The 16,579-nt window shown below is 46.9% G+C and overlaps 1 protein-coding gene across 7 annotated transcripts in view; it reads right to left on the reverse strand.

The window, feature by feature from the left end:
* Nucleotides 1–5,692: 5,692 nt before the first annotated feature.
* NRF1 (nuclear respiratory factor 1) overlaps nucleotides 5,693–16,579 on the reverse strand; it is a 130,787-nt gene continuing 119,900 nt past the window's right edge. For 5 of the 7 annotated variants that reach the window (XM_070369235.1, XM_070369237.1, XM_070369236.1 and 2 more), the window contains 2 exons: nucleotides 12,902–12,943; nucleotides 5,693–10,633 (listed from right to left, as the gene is read on the reverse strand). In XM_070369235.1, coding sequence (XP_070225336.1) covers nucleotides 10,470–10,633; nucleotides 12,902–12,943 — 206 coding nt within the window. In that variant the 3' untranslated portion in view covers nucleotides 5,693–10,469. The remainder of the gene's footprint in view (nucleotides 10,634–12,901; nucleotides 12,944–16,579) is intronic. The other 2 variants (XR_011463954.1, XM_070369234.1) reach the window with 2 other exon arrangements.

Raw genomic sequence — 16,579 nt, forward strand, 5'->3', positions numbered from 1 at the left:
GACAGTCTGGGGAGCAAGCTTCCCATTTGCAGATTGATTATTGCTAGCTCGGTAATACATTTAAAGATGTGTTTTTAAAAATATTTTTAAAATGCAGCTCTTTTGGTTTTCCCTGGGAGGGTCATTCAGGACATCTAGTCCACTTTGTAATTAGAAACAGCTCACCACTCTCTAGGAAATGTTGGAACTGGAGATTTTAGCCATGAAAAAGGGTGGGAATGTGAAAGCTGTTTTCAAGTATTTGAAGGCATGGAGACCTTCACAGTTCTTTGTGGCCCCAGACACAATAGAAAGACTTTACAGAGAAGCAGATTCTGTTTGTCTCACAGAACTTCCAGGTCAGGTCAGGCTGTGACTTAAGATGGGTTAACTCTCCGTCTCTGGAGATGTTGCACCCTGGTGTTGGGGTGCTGTGGGGGATGGCAGCCTTAGATGGGGGCTAGACCAGATATCTCTGTGACATGTCAGGTTTAGACTTGGGCTGGTTCCTCAGCCAAGGTGGGAAGGGGGTCTCTTGCATCTCCTTAAGCTCCCTGACCACAATCTAGGTGTTAGCTCACAGTTTCATTTTTAATATTTATTTATTTGGCTGCATCGGGTCTTGGTTGCGGCACGCTGGACCTTCATTCCATCATATGGGATTGTTGTGGTGCACGGACTCTTTAGTTAAGGCATTTGGGCTTAGTCGCCCTGTAGCTTGTGGTATCTTAGTTCCCTGACCAGGGATCAAACCCAGGGCCCCGCATTTCAAGCCAGATTATTAACCACTGGACCTCCAGGGAAGCCCGTCACACACAGCTTTTTAAATGTTTGCAAGTGCTGTTGTGGTGAACAAACTGCAAATTAATGCACGAGTTTTGCATGCATGGCAGATGTGTCTCTCTCTTCTCAAACACCAGACACTGGAAAGCCAGTTGCTGCAGTGGAAGGGCTGGTGGGCTGTGGGTTTTTGATGGTGGGTTAGTCTCATATAAGGGTTCTCAAAGCTCTGCCCTAAGTGTTCCGATGGCTGACCTGAACCTTCCAGGACTGGCAGTCATCCCCTGCACTGGCTCCATTGGGGCTTCTCAGGGTAAGAGGCCCATTGGAAAAGGAGACAGCTGGCTTGGGGAGGGTGATGGAGGTGGCAATGAAGCTTCCCTCTTCTCAGCCTGGGCCCCCAGCTGAGCTCCATTAACAGAGACACTTCTGGAGGGTCTAATGTGTGTGCTCCCCATCCCCTGATATCTGCCCTGCCCTGGAGGTCTCTCTCTTCTGGGAGCCAGACTTCTGCCTTCTCAGCTCTCCTGGGAAGGTGGCATGGGGGAAGGGCGGGGGCTGGAAGCCTTTTGGACCAGAACAAGGACAACTTCCTCTGAAGATTATCAGGGGAGGTGAGATGCCCGAAGAGGCACCCCCTTGTGTGGAAACAGAACCCTTCATTGCCACTGATGAACCCCCAAGTCTGAGGTGTCTTTTATGAAACCAAAGGTATCTTGGTGGGTTTAAACACAAGGTGGGTTTTACTTTCCGCAGTCACTGCCTTTGCCACGTTCTGCTGACTTTCCCTTTTAATTCCTTAATGAGGTTTTGAGTGAATTCCATAGCTTTGTAAATATGGTGCATCATTAGGCCCAGACCACGTGAAGCTTCAGTCTCAATACTGACTTCAACTTCACCCTCTTCCGTGCTTGGAGGGAAGGCAGGACCTGCAGTATTTGGGGATGAGGGTGTGGTCCAGAGCCTCTAGAATGGGGGGTGGAGCATGGTTTTGCAGAAATCCTGTTAGTTATAAGCACTTTTCTCAATTCCAAGGACCCCAATCGCGCCTCTCCAGTTCCTTGCAGGTCTTATACAAATTGGGGAGGGATCAGCTGGAGTGGTGCCTGGAGGCAGCTGGGCTTGTTTTGCCTCTTAGTAAGCCCTGGTGGTTCAGTGGTAAAGAATCCACCTGGATTCTGGGTTGGGAAGATCCCCTGGAGAAGGAAATGGCAACCCACTCCAGTATTCTTACCTGGGAAATTCCATGAACAGAGGAGCCTGGTGGGCTATACAGTCCATGGGGTTGCAAAAGAGTCGGACACAACTCAGTGACTAAACAAGAAGCCCTGGTGGAGGAGTGGCTCCTATGATTGGTGGTTTTCTAGAGAACGTAGGGGTTTGAATGTCCTCAGCTGTGTTTCCCAATGACCAGGGAATGGGTGAGCCCCGAGCAGCCTCCAGCTGCACCGTTTCACATGACTCAGAGTGGTCAGCTGCTCATCATGCTGGTCTCTCCTCCTCCCTTTCCTTAGCGATCTGCAAATAACTACCTACAGCCTCTCCCAGAATAATTTCAAAATTGAAAGCACACACATAAGACCCTCCTGAAGTGCCTCTGTTGATGGAGCTAGGCTGAGTGCCCAGGCTGGGAAGAAGGAGCCTTTCTTTGGCCTCCACTGCCCTCCCCAAGCCTGCGGCCTCGTTTTCTAGCCAGCCTCTCACCCTGAGAAGCCCCAGTGGAGCCAGTGCAGGGGGAGACTTCCATTCCTGGAAGGTTCAGATCAAGCTTCAGCCAACACTTATGGCAGAGCATTACTTTAAAGTAATGCTCAATGGTTGAAAAAACGTGGAAGATGCTGAATGTAGTTAGCATTAAACTTAAAAAAGAATTTTTTTTTTTGGTGCTTTTTGAATAACTGATGACTTGTTCCTTTCTTCTAGTTACAGGAACCCCATTACTGGGAGCGAAACAGGAACCTTCATCATATCACTATTTTGACCCCACAGGTGGCAAACGTGTGACCTCCTTTTATTTGGTCTTGAGTTCCTTTTTTTAAAATCTCATTGCACACATCCTTTATATAACCTGCTTCAAATTATTTTTCGAGAAAAATGTTTAAAAAACCAAAAAACCTTTTCTTTTGGGGATGATGAAAATGTGAAATTCGAAAATGTTGTGTAGTGGTTACACATTGTAAATACACTGAAGCCCCTTGACTTATGCCCTTAAAATGAATGCACCTAATAGAATGTAAATTACGAATCATTACAACTTTTAAAAAACCTTGAGGTTATTGGGGGTGGTGGGAGCAGAGAGACAGGACACACTATTGATTATCCAATGACTCCTAATTTTCTGACTTAAGACATTCACAGACTCAGGAGGATCTTCGTAGAGGCAATGAAGGGCAGTGCGGAAGCTGTTAGGGATCCCAGCTTCACTGTTCCCTGGCTGATGCAGGTTCGGTGGGAATGATGGCAACTGCCATGCGGTGGATCCATATCCCAGCCCCTGCAAGGGCTGCTCTACCTGTGCGAGGGCCAGCCCCGCAGCTGGGTTCGGCTACCCGGCCCCAAGGCTGATTAGTCCGGAGACACACGTGACTTCAGCGGGCCAATCAGCTGTGTCCTCCCCGATACCACCCCTCCCTGTTGGGGAGTGCGAACTTGGGTTCCGAGGACACCGGTTCGTCTTTGTCAGGCACCTCCGGATTTCTGCTGTTCACATCCAGAGCGGTTTTGATCACCAGTGGACCCCAGGAGCTTTCAGTGTCTCATTCAGTCTGTGCAGGTGGGCCGGGCAATGCCGGGGCATGTCAGGACTCACAGTCAGGATGCTCGGCCTAGACCAAGCCAGCTCCCCTGGCTCATTTGCGGAACAGGAGTGACACCCGACTCAGCCACTTCATTGGGAGAGGCAAGCGACTCCACACTGTTGGTGATATAGATCTCCAGAAACGTCTGTTGTCCATGGAGTTTAACCAGTGTTTTGTACCGATGAGAACTGTGGGTTAGGATGAAGAATCCTATTCTGTCTTTCGTCTCTCTTAAGTTTACTCTTGTGAATTAAAAAAAGAAAAAGCTCTCTATAAAAATAGCTCTGGTAAGGGAACTAGAAAATATTTCGGGTTTTGAGAGTCTGAATGGAAAAGCCAGAGAAGGCACTCAGGGAGCAGAGGGCCGTGGGGGTACGGATGACTTCCACTGTCAGAAGTCTGGGAACAATGCCACCAGTCACGGGGCCCTGGGCTTCTCCGTGCCTGTAAGCTTAAACTTCATGGCCTAAATGATGGGTGACGGCTAATGTCCCTCCCAGCTTTAGAGGTCTCTTGCACACAAGGGTCAGGGGAGCCCAAAGACTGGTTGAGGTTTAGGCTTAACTGAAGACATCACAACCCAGCTTTGCCAAGATTTGGCCTGGCTTCCTTGCCCAGAGCTTCCTTGGTTTTAATATTAACTGATCTCTCTCTGACTTTGGGCCCTGGGGCTTTTGGTTTTATTTTTTTTAACTTAGTTTTTAAATTTTCTGGCCACACTTCCTGGCATGTGGAGTCTTAGTTCCTTGATCAGAGGTTAAACCTGTGCCCCCTGCAGTAGAAGCTTGGAGCCTTAACCACTCAGATGCCAGGGAAGTGCCCCCTGGTGTTTTTAAAGAAAGCATAACGTGGGACATCCCTGGTGGTCCAGTGGTTAGGACTCTGAGCTTCAGCTGCAGGGGGGCACAGGTTTGATCTCTGGTCTGGGAACTAAGATCTGCATGCCATGCAGTGCAGACAAAAAAAAAAAACGTAACATGACTGTTCATACTCAAGAATGTTCTAGCACCAGCAACTTCACTACCCTCCACCCTTGGCACAATCTCACAGGGCTGATTTTTCTTAGCAATAAAATCAACATTTTTACATCAAACATTATTTTTACATTTAACAAAGTTAACATTGGATTTTTGCAGAACTATTTGGAAGTAATGAGAATGTGGGAATGGATGTTTTTGGGGTTCTGTGGATTTTCTGATTGAATAAGGAACCCCCGGGAAACTAAGGTCTCTCATTCAGTGGGATGTAGTGGTTGCTTGCCTGTATACAAGTTCCTGTGTGTGTTCGGGTGCGTGTGCGTGCGTGCATGGGTGTGTGCATGTGATGAAAAAGCCCAGCCACTGTGAGGATGCTCCTGGTATGGCACGCTCGGGTTAAGGACCATTAGCTCCTGCTCAGAACACACTGACCACTGGGAGAGGCTGCATATGGGCTGAGCTCAGGACTCAGCCGGAGGTTCCTTTAAAAATGAGAATCTAGGGGCTTCCCTGGTGGCTCAGTAGTAAACAATCTGTCTGCCAATGCAGGAGACCTGGGTTCAATCACTGATCCGGGAAGATCCCGTGTGCTGCGGAGCAACTAGGCCAGTGCGCCACAACTATCGAGCCTGTGCTCTTGAGCCTGGGAGCCGCAAGACCGTGGGCCACAACTGTTGAAGGCCCGCGTGTCAGAGCCCCTGCTCATCAACAAGAGACACCAATGCAATGAAAAGCCTGTACACTGCAACTGGAGTTTGCCAACCGTACACTATCCCCTCTTGCTGCAACTAGAGGAAAGCCTACAAGGCAATGAAGACCCAGCACAGCCATAAGTTCTATATATAAAACATGGGAATCCAGATGTGCAGCTCATTTTATGTCACCTGTCCCCTGAGAGCTTGGCACAAAGAGCTGAGCTTCTGGAGGGAGGCTTATTAGTCTGACCCCAGCTCTCCTTTACTAGTTCTCGGAATTGGCCGAGTCTTAGTTCCCACACCTGTAAAATGGAATCTAACCTCCATCTGAGGTTGTGGAAAGGATTAGAAATAAAGAAAGTATTTTGCATAGTGTCTTGTGCAGAGCAGCCATTTAATAACTGACAATTATTAGTTTCTTAAAGGGTAAATAAATTCAGAAGAAATTTGAGTTGAGACCCAGTTAAGTTACACCAACAATTTTATTGACAAGCGCATTAAGTTTGGGGAATATTTCTAGCTCCCCTCCCCAAGTATTAAATAAGCTACCTCTTAACCTCTTTGTGGTTCAGTTTGCTCATCTGTAAAGTAGGGAGTAACAGAGCTTTTGCAAAGACTAATAAATAACAACGTATAGTAACTCTCTTAGAACAAGGCACACTGTAAGAGCTGTACAAGTGCTCACTATTTTAACTGCTACCATATCAACACTCTGAATTGCAGATAGGCCATGGTTCTCATAAACTAGAGCTACGAAGGCTTTTGTACAGGGCTAGGGCGCAGGCCTGTCCTTACCGTACAAGGTGGCTCTGGAAGACCTGGGTTTTGGGGGTCCTGGCCCTGCTCTGCAGATGAGTATTATCCTGGTACCTTTGCCCTCCCATCTCCAACTCTTTGCAGAAATACACTCCAGTACTCAACAAACATCCGCTAACAGCCCACTGGTTTCTCAGGAGGGAGAAACTCAAATTCAGAGTGGGTTGGGGACTCATTCAGGGACCCAGCAGCAGCAGGAGCAGAATTCTCCAGCTATTTCAGAGTCCAGTCCTAATGCCGTTATCTCCCCGCTCTGTGCGCCTCCTTCCTCTGGGCTGTCTCCACTGTCCCGGGTGGATCTTCTCCAAGAGCTGCCAATCTGGAGCAAACAGCAGAGGCCAGATGGGATGCACTGATGGGTGTCCTTGATGCTAGCATCTGAGCACGAGCTGTGCGGAGGCCACAGGCTGGCCTGGTCTGAGGACCTGGGCGGCCCACAGCCCACTGAGATGGAGGTGCGAGAGGAAATGTAGGCTTGTCTTCCTCAGCCCACGAAGCTTCTGCTCCAGATAAGCTTCGACGTTCCCCCCGATACCAAAAAGGCCTACCACAGGCCCAGAGCTACTCCATCCACAGCTGATGCTTTGCAGGGGGCTGGGAGGGTGCTGATAGAGGAGAGAAGAGGAACAGCAGCGGATAGGAAGGAAGGCGAATGCAGAAGCAGGCCCTCTTCGATGTGAGAAGTGGCTGGAAATGAGCCTTGTCTGGGTCTGAGTGAGGCCCAGGGCACACTGGCAGCTGGGGCTCTTCTTACAGGGTGAGTAGTCCCTTCTCTTCCCTGCCCTTCTGGTTCTCCTCGGCTCACTCATCTCAGTTCAGATGGCTCCAGTGGTCACCAGCATCGCCAATGGATCTTCTCAGATGTAGGACTTAAAGGCAAGAATTCCGAGCCCGAGGTGTTGGTTTCGGTGAGCACCAGATCCTTGTCTGGAGCCTAGATGATAAACTACTTATTGCAGAGGACCCTTCAGCAGATAAAATGAGATAACAGAACCCCTTCTGCCACATCACGCTGTCCAGATGGCACCTTATCACGCTGGGCTGCCGTGGTTTGTTCACACAAAAACATCTCGTCTCATCCTGTTTCTTGGGCAACTGCTATGCTTCATTCACCTGGCACATGGTAGGCATTCACTAAAGCAAAATTGACGCCTGGGGCCAGAGCTGGTCTACAGGTGGGTTTTCTTTTGTTGGCAGAGTATGTAAAAGACTTTTGATTTATTGTTGAAATCAGGAGATTCATGCACAAATCTGGACTCCTCAGTTTCTCTGGAAAATTTAGAAGTCAGGACTGTAGGGCCCATGTTCCTCCTGCTTGGAGACAGTCCACTAGCACTCAGGAGAGGCCACTCTCTTTAGAGATGCTCTCCACTCTGCCCATCTCCATCACTCCTTCCCCTCTCACAATGGAACGGCTTCCGCTTTACTCACTGACTCCACCTGCCGGGGCCCTGCAGGCAGCTGAGTCAGCAGCTCCTGCTGTGATTTGGGCAGTAAGAGAAGTGAAGTTCTCCATCAGCCCCACCAAAGAGAGTTTCAACACACGCTTGTTTAACAGGCAGCATCTGGGTCTTGCCAGGCAAACAGAATTACTGTGCCTATGGAGAGACACCATCCCCACAGAGGGACTCTAGACAGCCAGCTGTTGCAGGGGTGCCCAATGGCAATGATGTCTGCTTCATCTGGCTGCCACCAGTCCTTTCTCTGGCTCACCCTCTCTGGTGACAATAGATGATGATGTGCCATTTGGGCAAGAAGAAGGGAGAAGGGTGGCACTGGCTTTATGGAGCCACCGTCAGTCAGCAAGGAAAACATCTCTGGCCTCCCGCATTCAACTATTGTAATCATTATTACCAGGAAACAGACCCAAACACCTAACAAAAGGAAAGAAGGGTGATGGAGGTGGCAAGGAGAGCATCGTTTTGAGCTGAGGAAAGCAGCGGGCACAAGCATGGGAGTGCAAAGCCACTGGAGCTTTAGGAAGGGCCCGAAGCTGGGGGTGTGGCAGGAGGTAGGGACAGAATGACAGCTGCCACATTAAAGCAGTGAGCTGTGAAGGAAGCCAAGGAGGGCGGCCTTAAGGGAACAAAGGCATGGGGCCCCCACTTCAAGAAGGAAAACCCACTGCAATACTGAACACCACTCATGTGGGGAGGACACAGATGGACAAGTACCACCACCCACCCTGATTTTAATGTGGAATGCAATTAACCCCTAAAAAAGGAACTCCAGAGAAGAGGTTTTCTAACCATCTTTAGGAATTTTTAAACTAGATGCCCCCCGCCATAACCCCCCTGGACAGCATTCTGTAAAACTGATTCAACAGAGCTGTTCTGGTGAGGGAACACAGGCAGGAACCACCCCTTCCCCTTCTGCACTCCCCTTACAGGGCTCCATAACGCCAAGGAACACGGTTCAAAGATCACGGAGCTTGAATAGAAGCACCTATTCCTTTTACAAAGCAGAATAAGCCACCCCAAAAGAGAGCTCCTAAGAGGCTAAGTGCTCCTACACAGACGAACAGCTCCACTTCCTGTTGCCACATTGTTAACTATTTATTGAATGAGGCAGTAATAGACAGAATGGAAAACGACACAGAATCCATGCTCTGCTACTGGGGTTCTGCTTTTCTTCTTCTTCTTGGCATTTCTCAAACTATCAGGAGGGTATTTCACCACAAAGGAACACGGACTTTAAAGCCCCTGGACAGTTTCACAACGATGATAAAAAATAATAATTAAAAAAATAACAAATTGTAGAACTAGGACTGTTTTATGTAAATTTCCCTTCCCTCCCCCCATTACGTACAGGAAAAAAAAAATACAAAGAACACTGGATAGTTTTATATAAAACAAGCAAATACAAGAATCTGAAACTTTTCTCAAAGGCTGAGCAAGACGTGAAGAATCTTTTTAATGTCGCGTTAAAAAAAAAAACAAACATTAAATACACAGTCACACATGGGAGTGGGGGCGGGGGGCCCAGGAAGAGGGAGGAAGAGTCGTCCCTGTACTCAAGGAGCAGAGATTTGGCCTGTCAAAAAGTCAGGTGAATTTAACCCCTGGAGACTCAGGGCTTGTGGCTGAGAAATCACAGAATTTCGTTACAAAGAACACCCAGACCAATTAACAGCCGTGAGAAGAAAGCTGTGGGGCCCGGGCCTAGCATGATGCACCTTGGGACAGCTGCAGGGTCCCTTCTGAGATCGGGCCTGATCCAGGGGCACAGGACGCACCCTCAGCCCTCTTCTCCCCAATGCCCCTCAGTCCGGTGACCAGCCTTCCTCGAGCCAGGAGCCCCTGTCAGTTCTTGTCTCCTCTGTTAAGCTAAAGGAAGTCACAGGAAGGGAAAAAGGTTGCTCCCATTGGTGCACCCTGGTCTTCAAAAGATTTTTCTCTCCCTCCTTCCTTTCCCCTTCCAACTCCTCCCACCGCCTCATTCTCTCTCCACAATGCACACACCCACAAGCACACGCAGCGCGCACGCACTCCTCAAACCCTTAATACTTCTGTCACCCTCAGTTCATATACATGACCAATTCAGGACTGACCTTAAAACCAAAGCGACGGGTTAATAGCTGTGAGACCGAGAAGGTTTCCTGGGGAGGGGAGGAGATGGGAGGCTGAAGAAAACCCTCTCGGTCCTGCCTGGGAGCTTTAAAGACATTTCATTTGCCTGTGGCAAGGTCAGCATCTGGGCCAGCCCGAGGAGCGTCTCAGCTGCCAGACCACGTGGCCCCTGGATCTTGCAAGCACAGTTTCTGGACCTCACCCCAATCCAGAACCTCCGTTCTCAGGTGAGCCCAGCAGGGAGAGTTCTGGGTGGCCACTGGGAGGCAGCTTTGGTGAAGGGCATGGTCACCTCTGCCTGAGTTTGTCAGTAGCTCAACGCATGACCCTGGTATGAACAAAACCAGGTGGCTGTCTGGCCACGTACCCTACACCCACTAAACTGGGTGAATTATTTTTCCACAGCTCACCTTGATTTCATACAGATAATTCCATGCGGGTTTCTTTTATATATATATATATATATATACATACACATATATATATATATACTTTATATATATATATGTAAATGTGTATATTCATATGTACACATATACATATATTCACACTCACACATACACACACCGAAGTATACACACGTTTCCGCAGAAAGAAGTCCTGCCACAATTTGGCTTTTTCGGGACTGTGAAATTGACAACACAGTATCTTATTCCACCAATCCCAGAAAATCAAGAGTGGTGCTTTTTAAAAAATGCAATTCCAAAATCCACTGCCTTTCTTCCTTTTTAAAAAAAAGGTTAACAAAACTTTTCTTCCAAAGTCGAGAGACTTAATTCCATTTGATTGCACCTCTGCAAACGTGTAAAAAATTTTGAAGTAGACTAGAAAATGATGCCACGGTATGGCTGCATGTCACTGCTCCAGTGTCACCACCTCCACAGCCTGGCCGTCCACAGTGACTGCGCTGTCCGATATCCTGGTGGCCACAGGGGCCATGGCCACCTGCACCGGCCCGTTCCCCTGGGCGAGGCTGGTCACCACAGTCTGGTACATGCTCACAGGGATCTGGACCAGTCCTGGGGAGAAAGGGGAGGCCGTTAGTGCCGCGCATGGGTTCCCAGATGATGGCTGGACAGGGCAATCGGCTCCAGCCCTTGGGGTACCACTGTCTGCAGCCGCAGGTAACTGCATACCCACTGTCCAGGCACAAATACATCCCTTTCCCCACCCCGTTTTAATTCTTTAAAACAGACTATCAGGAAAGAGAATGTGGAGAAGTTGTAGAAACATGCCTCAGAACAGGGCCTCCCCAATGTGCCAAGAGATGACCCCACTTGCCTGCCTCTCTCCAACTTTAGAAGGCTCGCACAGACCCCTCAGGGACGAATTCTCCTCCCAACAAGCCTGTCTCTTCTGACTGCCTTCCTCTCTAGAAGGGGCCACCACTCATGTTCTTGGATATTCTGCTACACTGACTTCTTCAACCCTCTTTCTGCCTATGCTCAAATTTCTCTCAGCTTGAAAAAACTTCTCCCTTAAACTTAGCCTGCCTTCTGGCCATTGTCCCTCTCCTCTGGGTCAGCTTTTTTATTTTTCTAAAGCCTAGGTCATTAGTTTTCTGATTTTAGATTTCATAGACCAGTATAAATTTAAATACATTCTGGGGTCAACTTAAAAAAAAAAAATCCCAACTACCTCCTAATATCACTATTATTTCACAGTAAAAAGAAGTGTTTAGTAGAAAGAGAGGAGGAAGTGAATAATTTCAGAAAAGGGCAGTCCTTCCAAAGAAAGGAAAACTGACAATTTTATATGACATATTAAAAAAAAAAAGAATTTCCAGTTAAATAAGACAGAATAAATGCACATATAAAATTCTTCTTCCTCATAAAACAAAAATTATAGTGAAGGAGAAAAAAAAAGATATGAATGAGAGATGGCAATATATTGGGTTGGCCAAAAAGCTGACTTGGGTTTTTAAATAGCATCTTAGGGAAAACACAAACTTTTGGGCCAACCCAGTATATTTCTGGAAGATGCAAAGCATACATAAAGTGGTTCTGACATTAAAGAAGGGGAAGCTGCAAGTCCTGTGTCCTGGAGTTCTCAGGGCCACTGCAGACTGAGAGGAAGAAGTGAAAGACAGGAGTTAGCTGACAGTTTGTATTCAACTGACTGGACCAGCAGGTCCTACCAATCCCAACACCCAGGCCTTTGTTGACCAGACACCTGAAGTTCATCCACTGTATTGAGAAGCTGACCTGGAGAAGCCCCAGGAAAGATCTATGAGGTATCTGGTGGGTGGGCAGGGGAGGGGTCGGGGGTGTGGAGACAATGAAAGATCTGCCACACAGTCCTGATACTCACCACCCCGAGCCCTGCAGGCCGCCCGCTCTGCCCTGCACAGCCCAGCAGCTGTGTTTCAGTGCCTCACTCTTAAGGAACCCAGAGGCGACAGACAATGTGGGGAGCAGAAACAAAAACAAATGGCCCTAAACTCTAATATCTTCAGAGACAGAAAAGATTTGTATCATACAAACGGATACTTTTATTAAAATGAGAGAAAATGTGTTAAAGAAATCAAATAGATGAAATACATTCCACAGAAAGATGAGACGGTAAAGTCAAGGAAATCTTCCAGAGAGCAGAAGAGATTAAAAGATGGAAAGTAGGAGACCTTAAGAGGTCCAATCTCTGATAAAAAAGATTTCTAGAGACTAGAAAAAACACAAGGTAGGAAATTATCAGACACATTGCAAGTAAATCCCTAGAACTGAAAAACATGAGTTTCAGATTGAAAAGGCCCCTTAGATACCCAGCAGAACAGAAGAAAAAAGATCTGGATGCTAAGACACAGCTTTGTAAAATTTCAGAACACTAAGGATAAAGCAGAGGTCCCAAAGGATTTGAGAAAGGGTAAAAAAAAAAGTCACATACAAAGAACTGGAAATCATTATTGGATTTCTCAAAAGCAAGCCTGGAGGCTAGATGATGATGGAGCAGTAGCTTCAAACCTCTGAGAGAAAATGCTTTCAGCCTAGAATTCTCTCTCCAGCCCATGAAATGACACCCACGCCAATTAAGTGTGGGGACAGAATAAACACCTCTTCAGACTTGTAAGGGCTGCAAAAGCCGGCTACCCGTGCACACTTTCTTTGGAAGCTCTGAAGGTTGTTCCCCAAAGAAATGAGACAGGAAAACTTAAGAAATAAGTGGCTGTGGGGTCCAGGAGACAGAGAACCCACTGTAGGGATCTTGGGGACAGGAGGAGGGCCCAGGACGGGGGCTGTGCAGTACGTCTGGAGGACACAGGGGATGTGGCATGAGCTTGTGGGATAGAGTACCTCGAGGGGTCTTCCAGAATTGGGTAGAACCGGTGATTACTCCTTAAAAAGTAGAAGAAAAAAAAAAGCAAGGATTAACCATACCCACTCGTCGTGGCAGTGAACAAGTTTTACCTTTATAAAAATTTTATGTTTATAACAATATAAACATAGAAACTGAGTTATTGAAAATTGTGATAATGTCTCAAGAAATAATTAATATGACTATTATTTAGAATAATACACATACATACCAGAAAAAAGAACATGGAGTGTTGCCTCTGGGGTACATATAAATATATATATATATATATCTATTTTTTTTAAAGGCCTTTTAGTTCTTTTTGTCATTTAAAACTGTGTATTACTTTGATGAAAATAAAAATTAATTATAAAAAGGGATGTTTTACCAGCATACTTCCTAATGCCAAAAGAAGTATCAAACATAAAATAACATGTCAATTTTACAATGTTAAATTGTATCTAATTGTTTTCCAGGGATAACTGTTGACAGTTTGGAAACAAGTATTTGTTGATGCTTCCCTGGTGGCTCAGACCAATGTAGAAGACCTGGGTTTGATCTTTGGGTTGAGAAGATCCCCTGGAGAAGGGAATGGCTACCCACTCCAGTATTCTGGCCTGGAGAATCCCATGGACAGAGGAGCCTGGAGGGCTACAGTCCGTGGGGTCAAAAAGTTGGACACGACTGAGCGACAAACACAATACAACACCGTAACATTTTATGATGCAACCTGAAATGAGGCTAAATGTTCTGTTTTGTAGCGTTTTTAGGATTCCAGGCTTACCCTGCTATGTGTTAATGAGAATGGAAGGCATGGCCCACAGTCCTCACACTGAGATGCTGGGGCCTGAAAGGGGAAGGAGGGGGCCAGCCCATACATCAGCTTCAGAAGGCTGTTGGCTTCAATGTTTTTCACCTAGACCTTTGCAAACAGCTTTCACATCTCTCTAGTCAGTTCCTTTTTCCATTCACTCCTTTCTGCCGCCCAAGTTATCTTTCTGTAACATGTCATTTCCCAAGCTCAAACTTTTCAAATTCCCTGATGCTAGTTAAAAGGTTCCCAAAGCCTATAGTAAAGTTCAAATGTTGGGCCTGGCATTCAGGACTCTTGTGATTTGTCCAGCCTTACTTCCCTTACAGCCTTGATTCCCTGTGCTCTGGGCATCACCCTGGACTATTCTCAATTCTCCAACACATTGGTAACCTTCCTTTCTCTGGGCCTTTGCTCAAGCTGTTTGCTACCTGGAATTCCCTTACTGCCCACCCCTTCCCTTTTAAAACCCTCCGCTTGGAAGCCTATCCCAGCTCTAGTCAATACTGAGAGCAGCCTCCTTGGGATTCTCAGTAAGCATTGGACAGTAGGATATAATCTGGTAGGTCTGGCTAATGCATGTAGCTAGGTCTTCCCCATCTACCTAGATTGAGCCCTAGATTGAGGGCTCCTTCAAGGTCAGGCCTGGCTCTGGCTCATGTTTAGTATGAGGTACAAGGTATGCCAAATACTGGCATCAGCACAGCCTCAAGGGCAGCAGGTCAAGGGATTTTATTGCGGGCCCTAACCAACGTGTGGCTGGGCTCTAGTCCCTGGCATCCAGACTGTAGGAATGGGCCTGAGTATATGTGAAGACCAAGACCCCCTTCCATCATCCTAGTGGATCTCCATCATCACTTTCATCCTGTCTTCTGGTCAAAACAGACAAAGTTAATAAAGTAACATTTTTTGCCAAATGCCCTGTGGCAAAACCAGGACACCTCCAAAGAACCCTCACACTGCTGCTGCTGCTAAGTCGCTTCAGTCATGTCCCACTCTGTGTGACCCCATAGATGGCAGCCCACCAGGCTCCCCCGTCCCTGGGATTCTCCAGGCAAGAACACTGGAGTGGGTTGCCATTTCCTTCTCCAATGTATGAAAGTGAAAAGTGAAAGTGAAGTCACTCAGTCGTGTCTGACTCTGAGCGACCCCATGGACTGTAGCCTACCAGGCTCCTCTGTCCATGGGATTCTCCAGGCAAGAGTACTGCTAGCAAACAGCAACCAAAACCAGAAGCAAATATCAGTCTTATTTCACTGTTCTTGCTTCTGAGACTGATTCAGTTCAAAAGCTCTAAGCTGGGATAACAAGTTACAAACTTTACAAATACACTGAATACTGTGGGACCTTCTTACTGACTACGAGCAACGGTCCTGGGTCAGTGCTGGGATGGAGAGAAACTGGAAGAACTGTTAGAATTAAATCTCTTTCTTACTGGTTTATGATGTGTTTGGGTTACCTATGATGTGGGTCCATGTCCCACACTGTTGTTGAAACACTTTTTAGTATCATGGAAGATTTGCCCTAAAATAAAATGGAAAAGGGTTCAAATGCAGAAATTCAAACTAGCTGACACTGCTATAACCGGAATAATCTTTTGAACACAAACTGATTTTGTTCTCCTCTTTTACAATTCTTCACTGGTTTCCAATGGCCCATGGAATATAAAGTCCAAATCCCTTTGGAGGTATTTCAGCCTTTCACATCAGCCCCTGTCGCTCAGTTAGTTCAGCCTGGTGATACGTGAATTCCAGGAAGGTGAACGACTTGATTGAGGCTCTTTCCACACCTGCCTCCATGGTGTGCACACTTTCTGACTTCTGCCTGGAATGACTGTTGGCTTGTTCCTTGAATGGGCTTCTATTCTTCCTTCAGCTGCAGTCTCTCCTTCTCCTGTCTGAGCTCCTCTTCTCCCAAGGGTCCACAGCACTTTGCACTGGTCTCCATGGAGGAGGTGATGGTCATATACTTTATCACTGGTTACTTGTCTTATCTCCAGGGAAACTGTAAATTCCTTAAGGGAGAGATGGAATCTCCGTATTTGAGTCCCTAGCAATGAGCAGGTGTTTTCTACACAGTTGAATGAAACCTGCCTTCTGAGATTGCACAGGTGTCTACCTTCCCCCCAACCCCAGGACAGAATGATTGACATGGGTGAGCCTTCAGGTGATTAGGAAGTTTCCAGAAAAAGCAACACAGAAACAACTCCATTCAAAGCTCATCCAAATAAAACCATTTTAAAAGACCTCATATTCTGTACTTCACAGCTTGGGAAGGAGTAAATTTGGCCTTAAACAACTGGGTGATGACTCCCATACAAAGCCGTCTCGAGAGTGAATGACTAGTGACAGCGACTTCATATCTAAAAAGCTTCTTGGAGAAATCCCATATACAGGGCATTTCATAACCTCGGATGCCTTGAAATCCAAGGCGTTACTCTCTACACACAGTTTCAGTCTGCCTCCACCTTAAATAAGTGCATTACCATCCCACTGTGAGAGTTTTAGAATCTCACACACACAGCCATTTTGACATGAGATTAGATTAAATCGTCTCAGTGTCTCTGACCTAGCAGCCTTTATGTCCATGGCAAGGAAAGGGGGAGGGGGCTAGAGGCTTGGAAACCCAGCGCGCACTAAATCGGCTGGCTGCCCTTGCAAGAGAGATGATTAAATGTTGAGGTTCAGTAATCAGGCCAGGATTGTCCCTGCATCTGCTCAGCCTGCCCCTGATTAGCCCTAATCTAGAAGGCGTATGTTAATCTCAGCTTGTATTCTAGGTCATTTCGACTGATTAAGCAACAGGAAGCCTTTCCCATTCTACATTAGGGACTTGAAGTTCTCCTTTTTGTTTTTCACAGAGACCC

The sequence above is a fragment of the Bos mutus genome, chromosome 4 (assembly GCF_027580195.1).
Source record: "Bos mutus isolate GX-2022 chromosome 4, NWIPB_WYAK_1.1, whole genome shotgun sequence".
Lineage (NCBI taxonomy): Eukaryota > Metazoa > Chordata > Mammalia > Artiodactyla > Bovidae > Bos > Bos mutus.